This window comes from Siniperca chuatsi, linkage group LG2, assembly GCF_020085105.1.
Source record: "Siniperca chuatsi isolate FFG_IHB_CAS linkage group LG2, ASM2008510v1, whole genome shotgun sequence".
In the NCBI taxonomy this organism is placed as follows: Eukaryota; Metazoa; Chordata; class Actinopteri; order Centrarchiformes; family Sinipercidae; genus Siniperca; species Siniperca chuatsi.
In genome coordinates this window covers 13,044,193-13,056,804 of record NC_058043.1, presented here as the reverse complement: position 1 = coordinate 13,056,804, position 12,612 = coordinate 13,044,193, and the positions used below count along the sequence as shown (strand labels likewise).

Below are 12,612 nucleotides of genomic sequence, written 5' to 3'. Positions count from 1 at the left end.
ACAAACTTCTCAAGACAAGTTGTGGTTTGAGCATTTCACATCTTTATTTCTGTATTTTTTAAACAATGTCGTGGCACCCAGGTCTACAGTCTCAAAAACGTGCACAAAAGTTTTTCTTTCCTGCAAATAAAAAATAAAATAAATTTTGACTTGAGCAAAGCAAAGAGCAGGAAACTAGTGTTAACTCACAACCCTTTCTTTGTCTAGTTCCAGAGCTTCAATGATTTCAGTTCTCAGCCTCATCACATTTAATTGACAGATCTGTGTCCAGGAGTTAATCCCCCCTTTGGTAGTTAAAAAAAAATATTTCCTTCATTTAAAACAAATATTCCAACTTTTTTTTTTTATTTTTTTTTTTTTTTAGTATATATCAGTCTTTACAAAAAAAGCGAGGAGAACCCTCTGCTTCCAATCCCTAGAGCCAAGCCCAAACCCCAAAAAACTCCCATCCCAGCAAAATATCAACACATGATCTCAGGACCAGGAGAGGGGAAAAACAGGAATGACATGTACAGGGGCGTAAAAGACACACGTAGTAATACACATTTTAAATTATCTGGATAAATTCAATTGAGAGTGTTAGAACATTTGTCGTCATAACCAAATATAATCAGTGACAGTGCATGTACAGCTATGTAACGTCTTCTGTGACAATGTAATCCATGTTACAAGCACTTGAAAAGGTGACAAAGGGGGAGAATGCTGTGTATATTTAAAGCAAGTGAGTATGGACATGAAACAGACTGACTGACTTGTGGAACTGGGTGAGGAAAAGGGGGCGTGTATATAAACACAGAATAAAACTGTCACTCTATTCTTATTTTTGATACTTTTTTTTAATTTTTCCTTTTTTGTCTTTTCCTTTTTAAAGAAAAAAACTGACTGTACAGAACTAAATCTATATGTCTATTCAGAGTTTTCCAACTCTACTCCTCTGTGATGGCAAAGAAAGAAAAAAGGGAAGAGAGCGAAGGATCCATCAAAGAAAAAAAAAAAGATAGTCTAATAACAAATCATTAAAACCTCCAACTCGACTCAAAAAGGGAATTAAAAACCTAATTATTTACTTCTTTTGACTAAAACCAAAACAAAGAAAATAAATAATGAACTCAGCGGATCAAATCAGAGGCGGATGACATGATTTCAAATGATGAAGAGGTGGTATAATATATAAACTCTTAAGTTGGATAGTTGCATTGACTGCTTTATGGTAGCCGATGATATAAAAAGTGAGATTTAGTGCAGATGCAGTGTCTTATCAGTTGGCTGCCAGTCCTGTGGCCTCAGAGGAAAGCCTGGAGAAACAGACACCCGGAGAGCAGGGAGGGAGAGAGAATAAGGCATGCAATCAGACAGACAGGATAAATGTCATTTACTGTACATTACATTATTAGAATAAAATGCTAGATACGGAGATCATCTGGATTTATTAAATAGGAAATGTATGCTAGAACAAAAAAAGATCATTAGTCCAGTTTGGCCGCTCCAGTTGTCACTGATAACTCTTCTCAACAGCTGTACAGAGTCAGATCTCAAACTGATACTTAATAGTTTGGTTATGGAGCTGGTTTGAAGAAATAGTTCAACATCTTGGGAAACACGCTTATTTATTCTTGCAGAGAGTTAGAGGAGAAGATCGATAGCAACCAGTTATCTTAGCTTAGCATAATGAATGGAAACAGGTGGAAGCAGCTAGCCTGGCTCTAACAGCACCTCTAAAAGCTCACTAATGAACACATTGTATCTTGTTTGTTTAATACATACAAAAATATCATACTTAAATCATCAAACATCCTGAAGTCTTGTCGTCACTTTGAGGTTGCTAGGCAACCAGCCGACACTGCAGGAAGTAACCGCTCGTGGCCAAGAGAGTGTCTGACGCATAACTCCCGTAAAACCATGTGTCGTTTTTACACCTTGGCTTTTGTATGGATTACACAAACTAGATAAAACATGTTGATTACTAATCTTTAAAAAAGTTCTGGCAGTTGGATTTTGTTACCTTTGGACAGAGCCAGGCTAGCTGTTCCCCGTTTCCCGTCTTTGTGTTAAGCTAAACGAACCAGTTGCTGGCTCTAGCTACATATTTACTGTACAGACATGAGAGTAGTATTAATTGTCTCATCTAACTCAACAAGAAAGCGAATAAGCATTTCCCAAAATGAAGCTAAACTGGTTGGATGTTTTTTATTTTCATATCAACAAAATTATCTAAATAAAGGGTGGTTTGGTGCCTTTGATACCTGAGGGCAGATTTACTTGGAATTGAAATTACAATTGCTTCTTACATAAGCAAAAATCATGATACATATACTCTCCATTATGACCACTAACAATAGTCACTACAAGAAAACTATTCTCATAAGCACAATGTGACATCTTAAAGAGAGCCGCTACCTGAGCAGAGCTTACACAAAAGAGAAAAATGCTTCAGTAAATCAGTGAAATAATTAATTGTCCATGCTAAGTTCAAAGTCATTTAAAAATATAATGCACTCAACATGTCATTTCTTTAAGAGATAGGCCAAATCAAGCTACAGATATCTATTTTATAAATATGGCAGCAACCATCTATCTGGCTGTGTAACACTTGTTTGTGTGCATTTGTTTTCTGTAGTAAGCATGGCATGGCACAGCCAGATACAAAAGCAAGTGCAGGTACAGACAACAAAGAGCATTGTCAGTACTTTAAATAGTAGATGACTTATGTTTCCTTCGTTAGTAAGGGGAGAGCCTTCGCCTTTTAGACTTGGAGCTCAGCTCTGGGGCGATTTTGGGCTCAGTGGGAATTGGGTGTGCAGGGTTACTGGCCCCGCTGACAACATGGAGGGCCAGGAGAGGGAGGGGCTTGAGACTGAGAAGACTCGACACACAGGCAGGAGAGCTGGGGAGCAGGGAATCAGTGGAGGAGGAAGAGGAGGAGGAAGAGGAGGGAGGAGGCGGCCCTGGAGCCAACAAGGACAGAGGGATGGAGGCTGAGGGGGGCACCACACAGGATGAAGAGGAGGAGGAGGAAGAGAAGGAGGAGGTAGCAGCAGAGGAGGTGGTGGTAGTAGTAGTAGTAGTAGTAGTGGTAGTAGTAGTAGTAGAGGTGGAGGGAGGGCACGGGCTGGTCTGTTCAGGGTTCAAGGAGGAGGAGGAGGGAGGAGGTTTAGAGGACTCTACACTGTAGAAAGAGAGACAAGGAGAGAGGGACAACACAGTCGGGATGGGTCACAGGGCAGGCTGGTGAGCAATGGGTGGGGGTGGGGGTAGGTGGGGGTGGGGTGTGTGTGGGGCGGGAATCACTCAGGGATGTGATCAAAACACAAGACAAAAAACTTCATTAGAAATGAATGTGTCAATCCAAAAATTAAATAAGAAAAAAAAGAGACAAAACGTCACATCTCTATTGATGGATTGATGTGGAGCAAAGTAAAGGGTAGAATAAGGGAAAAGACAAAAGTGCCGACTAACAAAGAGCTAGCAACACCAAAGTAATGATTAGCAGTAGCCAAAAAATACCATTAACTGAATAATTTGAATTTGAACACAAATCCAAACTAGAAAAGTTGATGCAGCAGGTGGGCCAGTTATTACTTGCATTGATATTAGATACATAAACTATTTCATTATTTTATGCATTACTGTAGTACTGTGACATTAGGAGAAATCGGATCAGTAACTGAAGTTTTTTCTTTAATATTTAGAGACTACAATTTAAATCAAACTGAACTGATGGAGACAAACAATTTGCCTTAAAATGAAACTACATGTAACACAGCTAGTGCAATGTTGTTGTTTTTTTAAAGCCTGTGACTGAATGAATCACCTGTTGGGAGCTAACATAGTATATAGCTGATTATCTCACCTGGCGTTGATGAGGTACTCTGCCAGACTGATGCTGGCAGGGGAGCCTGTGATGGTGACCTGGCGGTCAGTCGATCCATCCACTGGATTCGCAATCTTGATCTGGGCACCTGACATTTGCCTGATCTCATTGATCTTGGCTCCCTGGCGGCCGATGATGCACCCAATAAGCTGTAGTGGAGAAGAGCAGCAAAGTTAAGTGATAGGAATGCTTAATAGACCCTGAATAACAAAATGAACACACGCCTCTGGTAAAGTCTGCAACTTGGAATAATACGCTTTTTATACAGGAAAGGTGGTCATACACCATTATTTACTTTTTGTGGTTTTAATCCCAGTCAAATAGCATGGTTAACATTTTTTTTTGTTGTTGAATCAATTGTGGATGAGAAAACATGTCTTTAATTTAACTGTTTAACAGTGATAAAAACATTGACTTTTTGAATCCCTTACATCATTTGGAATGGTCATCTCATGGGAACTGGTTTGAGCAGAAGCATCTATCCCTGAAAAACAAACAAGAAAATGATAACCAACAATGATATAAATAACTAAAATAATAATAATGTGTCGAAATGTGTAAATCAATCTACTTGCAATATGAAGTATGTAGAGCTTGGATGCCAGAACATCAAATGTTATTAGTCACTAATTCAGAAGGTATTGAGGTTAATAAGCATTAAAAAAGTCCCAAATTCTTAAAATTAATATTATAATAATAATAATAATAATAATAATAATAATAATAATAAGAGAAGCTATTGTCTTCACTTCCAGGACTTATTTCTACTGACTGTCCCCAAAGTCCGCACTGAACTGGGAAAAAGGGCAAGTAAGTATGCTGCTCTTTCGGCTTGGAATCAGTTGCAAAATTACTTCAATCTTCAGCAGCTGGTCTTATTAGACACGTTTAAAGCGATTCCAAACGCCTGGAAAGCAGATACATCTGGCTGTAGATGTTCTGAATGTTGAAGATTGTTTTTATATCTTATAATTCTGTAATCTGTTCTTTGTTTTCATTGTAAATTGTTTTATGTTTGTCTTATGTCTGCAACTGTGCTTCATGTGCTGCTGCCAGTCTTGGCCAGGACAATCTTGAAAAAGAGATTTTTAATCTCAATGAGTCTTTTACTCCTGGTTAAATAAAATAATAATAATAATAATAACTCCAACAGGGGAGTTGTACAACCTAAGATATATTTTGAAGCCCTAGATATGGATTTCCAATACAATGAGTGATCAGGTACAGTAATATCGCTGTACCAGACAGTGAACTCAACACTAATTCACTACACATCACTCACTTAAAACATTAAACTGTACTGATTATAGGAATATAAGGACATATGATAATTGTGATGATAGGGCACACTTTAATAAATTATAGCAGGGTGTGCGCTCATTCCATATTTACCAATTCCAACTTTGTCAAGATCAAGATCCCCTTTTTCCTCACATCGGGTATGCAGTTTGTAGTGTTTTTGTACTGGATTACATTATAATGTATTACATAATCCACAGTTAAATGCATCTCTGAGACAGTATCAAATAACCAATTGTAATTCTGGCCATGTTGTGCTGCGTACCAGTAAATCCCTGGTTGCTTGGTGCGATGGGGAAGGGGCTCTGCTGCATAGCCAGCTGGTGAAGCTTGGTGAGCTGTGGAGAGATAGCAGCAGAGGAAGACTGTGAGAGTGAGAGAGGAGGCAGGGAGAGAAATGGAGGAAATGGAAAACACAGGAAGAGGAAAAAAAAGAACACAAAAAAAATCACAGTCAGTACAGACAGATACAGAAAGAGCCTCAAAACCCCCCAACAACAAAGTTTTCACACACATCACTCAATACTGTTGTGTGTAGATCTCTTATACTTTTACAAAGCTCTACATGGATCACTGGTGTCTGACAGCGTGTTTTATGACTTGTCTATGTGGGGTACCCAATAGGTATTCCTCCAAAGTGCAGGCTGCATCTCTTGGTAATGCTTTCTCGCCGTCTTCAGGGTCAGGGCAAAGTCACAATACACAAGGAAGGGAGCTCTCAATATGCATTATGAATTAGCATCACCAGTTATCACCACTATAGCTGTAAGGGAAGACTTAAGGAAGTGATGGCAGGTTTCTGTGTCACTTTCATAAACAGATTTAAGTTTTAATAAACAAAAACTGCAGCAATGACAAACAAATTATATAAATGTTATCACACTGCTTAAGGGCCTTAGAAAAAAATAAACAAATTTAAACTGTATAAATGTTACCATGTTTTACATTATATCTGACTGGTACTTCCTTGCTCTGTTGCTAATATTCAGTGGCAGGTAAGACTAATAATATATGGTCTATCACATCCAATGCTCCTGATGGAACATCTAAAGCTCATTAAAAAAAAAGAGAGAGAAAGATTAATTGAGTCTAGAAACAAGTGGGCAGAGCACAAAGTAATAATGAAGGGTTAATGAAGAGGGGAAAAAGAACCACGTGTGTATCTGGGACAGACTAATGAACGAAGCATGTAAAACAAGACAACAAAAAAAGGGGAAAAAACAGAAAAGAGTGAGCAGCAGGAACAGATTATTATTCATGGAACAGTGGAGAGTCTGGACAGACAAACAACAAATGTCAGATTAATTAAAAACTGACTGCCAGTCAAATGAGGAACTATACAAACATCAAGTACTAACAGTGCTGCTCTCTAAATGGTTAGAAAATCTGATAATGGTAGGTCAAAAAATAAAATTAGGGGCAAATTCAGCTCCAGTTACAGGCTGTAAAACGAGGCGTGGGTGGGTGGGAGGGAGGATGGGCGGTTGCACATTTTGGAAGAGGACAGTTGTAATTATGGGTGGGAGTGATGGGGGTCAAATGTCTACTGCACTTACATCTGGCTGTGGAATCGCGTGCTGTCCTTGTACGGCATATGCCTGAAACAAATGAAAACAAAGCTTTCATAGGCCTCACATCTGATTCTGATTAAGTTCTCTCTCCAGCTACATCTCTCCTAATGCATACATATCTCTTGAAGACCCCTACACATCAAAGCCTACTTTGAACTAATATCATTTAAGAATATCAACATGTATGTCTTGTCCAAAGTCTCCACATTTCTGGGAAAAGAGAAATATTTAGATACATTATAGTGGAATTAAGGAAAACCAGAGGAAGAAATTTTTCTTTCAAAGACTTAAATATATATATATAAATAAATAAATAAAAGTATTTAGAGAGATAAAAGACCTTGTAATGTTAGGCCAACAAGCACCAGAAATAACTTTGGTTCAGACCAACAATAGTGGGAAACAGGCCTCTGCACTTCTGAAACCTAATGCTTGAAACAATAAAAACAAATTCTGGGCAATCACACAGAGAGAAGGCCCTGTAACAAACTGCCTCTAGGGCAAATGTCGTATGGTTATCAGACTACTAAAGCTGTTGATATTCTCTTCAAACAATTAGTATAAGCAGCTTTGGTGGCAACTGTTTTCAAAACTTGAATACCCCTCCACAGATACTCTGAACTATTAAGGTCTTGTCCAAAACTAACTGTCATTTGAGATGTTTCTTACTTTGAGTTAAATATATTCAGAGCCATTCGTCACACATCAAGATTTCCAAGCATATAATATTCTGCACAAATATTCATCCCACACTGATAAAAGCTATAATGACAGACAACTGAAGCAATAAATACCCCCCAAAACATCATGAATAAAAAGGTGGGATCCTGTGTCTCTCTGAAGACATGACAAGACAAGATGTCTCTATGTACCTGTCCGCCTGCAAAGATGACGGGGGATCCTGAAGGCTTGGGTCGGTAGGGGATAGTGACCCCCTTAGGGGGAGACTGTAGAGGAGATAAACCAGACGGATGATTAATTACATTACTGATGTTAAATAATTGTTGAAAAATCTGACTAGTGTTAGAATTAAGTTTTTAAAGTACAAATGTAGTACACCACTGCTAGTACTAGCAATAATTGTAGCAACATAAAAAGTACAATCTTAAAAAACACAGCAGCCACAAGCCCAGATCACACTATTTCACATCATTAATTTACAGGTCAGCAGCTGCCACTTCATTTGCTCCATTGCTTTCATGAGTCCACTTACCTCAAGCATGACCACACAGATCTGCTTCACACACTCAATTATCGACTGGGGAGTACCAGCGATGGTGATGGCTCGCTCTGTGGAGTTGGGAAGCATGTCTCCTGCCACTTGTACCTGAGCACCAGTTGACTGGAACACACAGAGTAAAATGAGAGAAGAAGACCTGCTGTGCATCAGTGTTTGATGTACTAAATTCCACAGGTAGAACGGTGACAGTCAGTTAATACTGAAGGGATTGGAGCTCGCATTGGTTTTGTTTCATATGTTTTGTATTACATGCTCTTCTCTATGCATACCTCTCGAATTTCCTTGATCTTGCAGCCACCTTTCCCGATGAGGGAGCCACACTGGCTGGCAGGCACCACAATGCGTAGGGTCACTGGGGGCTTGCTGGTAGCTGTGCTGTTTGTCATTGAGCTGCTTATGTCCTGGAAAAAAGTATCAAGATAAAGGTTAATCTAGTTTGTGTTTGGGCTGGGTACTGCTGACCTGCGAATCCATTAGTCAGTATAAGTTGTGACCTACCTCTTCCAGCTTTTCAATGATCATGGAGAATGCTTTAAAGATGGCGGTGGTTGGACCTGCCAAAGTAATGATCCTCTCAGGACAATTGCCCTCAGAGATGTTGATGCGAGCCCCGCTCTACAGACAAAGAAAAAAGCAAGGAATTGAAAGAAGAAATTTGGATAACAGTAAAATCTGCCAACTGTGGCCTCTTAGTAATTATAACATTACATCCAGTTGTACTTTACCATAATTAGAGTAAATAAATAAGAACAAAAGACCTCACCTCTTCTCTCATCTTCTTCACAGATTCACCTTTCTATTAACAGAGAATCACATCAAAGTCAGACTCATTCCCACTTAAAAACAGATAGATCTTAGATCTCAGAAATAATGATAGACAATCAATTAAACAGCAGCTTACCTTTCCGATAATACTTCCGACTTCCTAAAATAAGAAAAGAGATACAGTTTCATTAGACTTATCTTTTTACACCTGTCATTTTTTACTACCACAGAGTTGAGAGACCCGTCTAACCTCTCTAGCTACAGCTTGCCTAGTTTTATCAGGCAATGAAAACCTTCAAAAAATAAAGCTATATGGTTTCCCAACTCTTGGACAAGAAGAAAAGTTGTCACTGTAAGTGCATCTCCTTCAGAAATTCCTCAATGACTAGATGTAATCCATTATAATTATGGATGCTTCATTTAATCAGGCACTAATCAAAATGGGCCAAAGTTCATTACAAATGGTTTAATAGGTGGTCTTTAAACTGAGGAAAATACTCCAACAGCCTGATTCATTATGAATTCCACAGCTCTCTTACCATAGGCAGGTTTTGTTTCTGTCTAATCCCACAGACTCAAGATGGTGCTGTTGACCATGGTGAAATCCAGAATGCAGTCAAGCACACAGTATCTGTAGGCTGCTAATGCCTCGCTAGTGCTGGGGCCTGTTTTAGGATGCTACGAGCTAGCAGAGCTTTTGGAGGATCGTTTTTTGGACATATCACAGTTTGGTATGTCTGCAGTATAAGCTGACGTGTCAAAGTTAGATTTTGAGCAGCCGCTTCTTGCCATATGGCATCTCGCCATTTGAAGCCACAATAACAACTGTGTGACTCAAGATGCAACAAATGTGTGGCTATGCTGCTGTCGTGAAAGCCAGATAGTTTAATGACAACGGCAAATGCAATGTCATGCCTGCTGGTTGTAAATTTTACCAAGTGTCCGATAGAGATGTAGAAATGGCTGTTTGTAATATAATTTGACCTTTCAAGCTCCTCTGTAATCATTCAGAGAGGAATACAGTAGAGGGAGACATCTCAATTTGTCACACTTCTTAAGGAATAAAGGATATGATTTGAGGAGTAAACTCTGCTCTCAGTAAAATAGTGCATTATTTCTGAAATAAGTCAAGAGAGACAGAGCGCAATTAAGTCCCACCCCCACCAGAGGGGACAACAATTCATTACTCTCCATTGACTTTGTATTGCGTGAAGGTGCCTCCTTGTTACTTCGGTCTGCTAGCAAAAAACAGAAAGATTCCTAAAAGGTGCTGTGTGGTGGGATGCACTACCAACAGGGTAATGAACCCAGAATTAAGTTTTTATATGCTGTCGGACCGAAAAACTGAGCTTTTAAGAAGACAAAAGTGGATACAGGCAATGAGACGTGAGGCATCAGCTGGAAAAATGGGAAAGCTGGGGAATCCTGACACTCAGTTACATGCGCAGCAAGCATTTTGTCATTGGTCAAATATCCAGTTTTAGGCTAACTATATTTCTGTAAGTTAAGCTAAAGCATTTTGACAGTATGCAACAAGGAGATAGGACACTGAGATACACAGACAAAATTGAGTTTTTCAATATACCTTTTCCTCTATGGTAGACATAGGGTGCTAAAATAATCCTTTGACATGCTGATGTTTTTAGCTAGCTACAGGCATTTTGTTAGCGTTTCTGCCCTTGGTTGCATATTGTGGAGCCGATTGTTTTGAGTATGACGCGTTGCGCTCTGTCACTATAGTAGCAAAGAGGAACATATCAATATTTTAGCAAAGTGAGTCCAACTTGGAAAATAACACATTTAGACATCAGGCAAACATGGTGTCCTATGTAAAAGCTCAAACTGAGTAACATGCCCATACACCATTCCACTCCGAGATACAGGATCCCATCACAGAGACAAATCACTGTGCTTTATACATCCCAGAGGAACTTTAATTTCCATAAATATAAGGTTATAGGCTATTGGAGTATCGACACGAGCAGCTGATGGGTGACCTCACCTTGCCATGCATGAGCAGCCTAATGGTAAGGGTGACATTGAGCCCTCCTTCAATCACACCGGAGTCCATAACTGCAACCTAGCTGTTCGTACAGAACTGCGGTCTTTGATCACTGGGATGGATCTGAAGGGACATACAGACATAGCAATGACAAGAAATTATATACCAAGGATGATCATGTGACAAGACTGAATTGGAACTCAGTAAGGAAAAAAAATACAACAAAGCATAACCTGGATGCAGATTAGTGATAACAAACAAGACATGTGGTTAGTGATAAATACTAAATATTTTCCTTTAGCATAAAGTTACAGCAACGGCCATAGTGAGTTAATAGTAGACTTCATGATATTTATATCATAGCATTGGCTAATATACAATTTTCTGACCTACTGAGATTTCATAATTCTTAAATAATTGCAGATTCTGCCTATTTCCAATAGAGAAACTCTAATTCTGCATACAGATATAATGTTACTATATGGTCACAGATTTAAATATCAGCATTACACAAAGCATTTGAAGGCCCCGGCCCCTGGGTCCAATTTACCCAGTTTGCTAGGCAATTATCCTATTAATTATATGTCAAACTAAATTGAGTTAAATCACATTAGACCATGCCACATCCTTTGGCTAAATGTGTATTGTTATACGATGACTATACTTGGTTTTCCATTAGACAAATGTAAAAAAAAAAAAAAAAGAGAAAAAAGAACCTATTCAAAAATAATATGATAAATCCGTGTCATAGCTTATGCTAACGTTAATGCTTGTGAAAACTGATGCGTACTACTACTACGATGAATCATAAAAAACGGCTTAGGGATCACTTTCTCTGTGAAAACTGCATGCTACTAGTTGGATGCATTTATTTCTAAACATCTGAATGCTGCTCCGACCCAAGTTATCCGACATCAAACAAGTAAATTAACTTTGAATCCATCGCAATGCTAACTGAAAAACATGACTTGTATGCTAACGATGACTTCATCATTAGCTATGAATCATGTTTGTCAACAAATGTGCGGTCCATTACTCCCTCATTACCACATTTAGACCTGTATTACGTAAAATACATTAAGAAGTGTGTTCGGCATGAAAAACAGATATTAAATTGCTTACTTCGTTTGTGTTGTTTAGTTTAAAGTATGTCCATTTAACTAGTAACTCTTGTTGTAAGTCTGTTAGCCATTTAGCATTTTGGTTTGCTAACCGCTCTGGGAAATGAATGAAGCATGTGTGCGCTACTTAGCAAAGCTAACTAGTTAGCTTAATTACTCAACGCTATTAATAGCTGACCAAATATCAGCCCTTATGGCATGGTAGTTGGGTACTGATTTGATTAATTACAGGTGCTAAACAGCAGACGGCATTTTTTGAAGCGACATTAAAATCAAACTTCCCCGCGGCTAGCTAAGCTAGCTAAATGATTCTGTACGAAGACTGCGTGCTCATCATCATGCGGCCTGTTAGCATGCTGCACAAGCAGCCGCTAGCTGCTGGGCGCGATTTCTTTCCGCTACTTCTGATCATACCAAAATATACAAAAACATCAAACATCCAAATAAAACTTACCTGATTCGTGTGCTGGTAAGTGATCGGGGGGAGGGTTGGGGTTGTAAGGGTAGAAGGGGAGAGGTTCGGGAGGGTAGAAACCCGGGGGAGAGTTTAGAAAGGACTCGGGGAAGAGGGAAGAGTAATGTGAGATCGAGCTCCACTCCTTTACACAAAGACAACAAAATGATCACCTCTGAACTTTCCCCTTTCACCCAACCCAAACCCCCATCCCGAATTCGACCCGAAGATGCCCCAAAATCACGTCTACAACAAAAAAAAGTTGTAGCAGCACATTTGTGGGAGATTA

General features: G+C 39.1%; 1 protein-coding gene across 9 annotated transcripts; it reads right to left on the bottom strand.

The window, feature by feature from the left end:
* Nucleotides 1-19: 19 nt before the first annotated feature.
* On the bottom strand, nt 20-12,484 carry LOC122863287 (poly(rC)-binding protein 2). 9 transcript variants are annotated; one of them, XM_044169690.1, is made up of 13 exons: nt 12,324-12,484; nt 10,749-10,871; nt 8,883-8,906; nt 8,745-8,777; nt 8,480-8,596; nt 8,251-8,382; nt 7,955-8,083; nt 7,614-7,688; nt 6,727-6,768; nt 5,436-5,535; nt 4,303-4,355; nt 3,851-4,020; nt 20-1,295 (listed from the first exon to the last, which is right to left on the bottom strand). In XM_044169690.1, the coding sequence occupies exons 2-13, from the start codon at nt 10,815-10,817 to the stop codon at nt 1,259-1,261; spliced, it is 981 nt and encodes a 326-aa protein (XP_044025625.1). In that variant the 5' UTR covers nt 10,818-10,871; nt 12,324-12,484; the 3' UTR covers nt 20-1,258. The 9 variants fall into 9 exon arrangements, with proteins under 9 accessions (XP_044025625.1, XP_044025632.1, XP_044025642.1 ...); XM_044169697.1 differs by having other exon boundaries at nt 5,436-5,508; XM_044169647.1 differs by having other exon boundaries at nt 267-3,166; nt 12,324-12,483.
* Nucleotides 12,485-12,612: the final 128 nt, after the last annotated feature.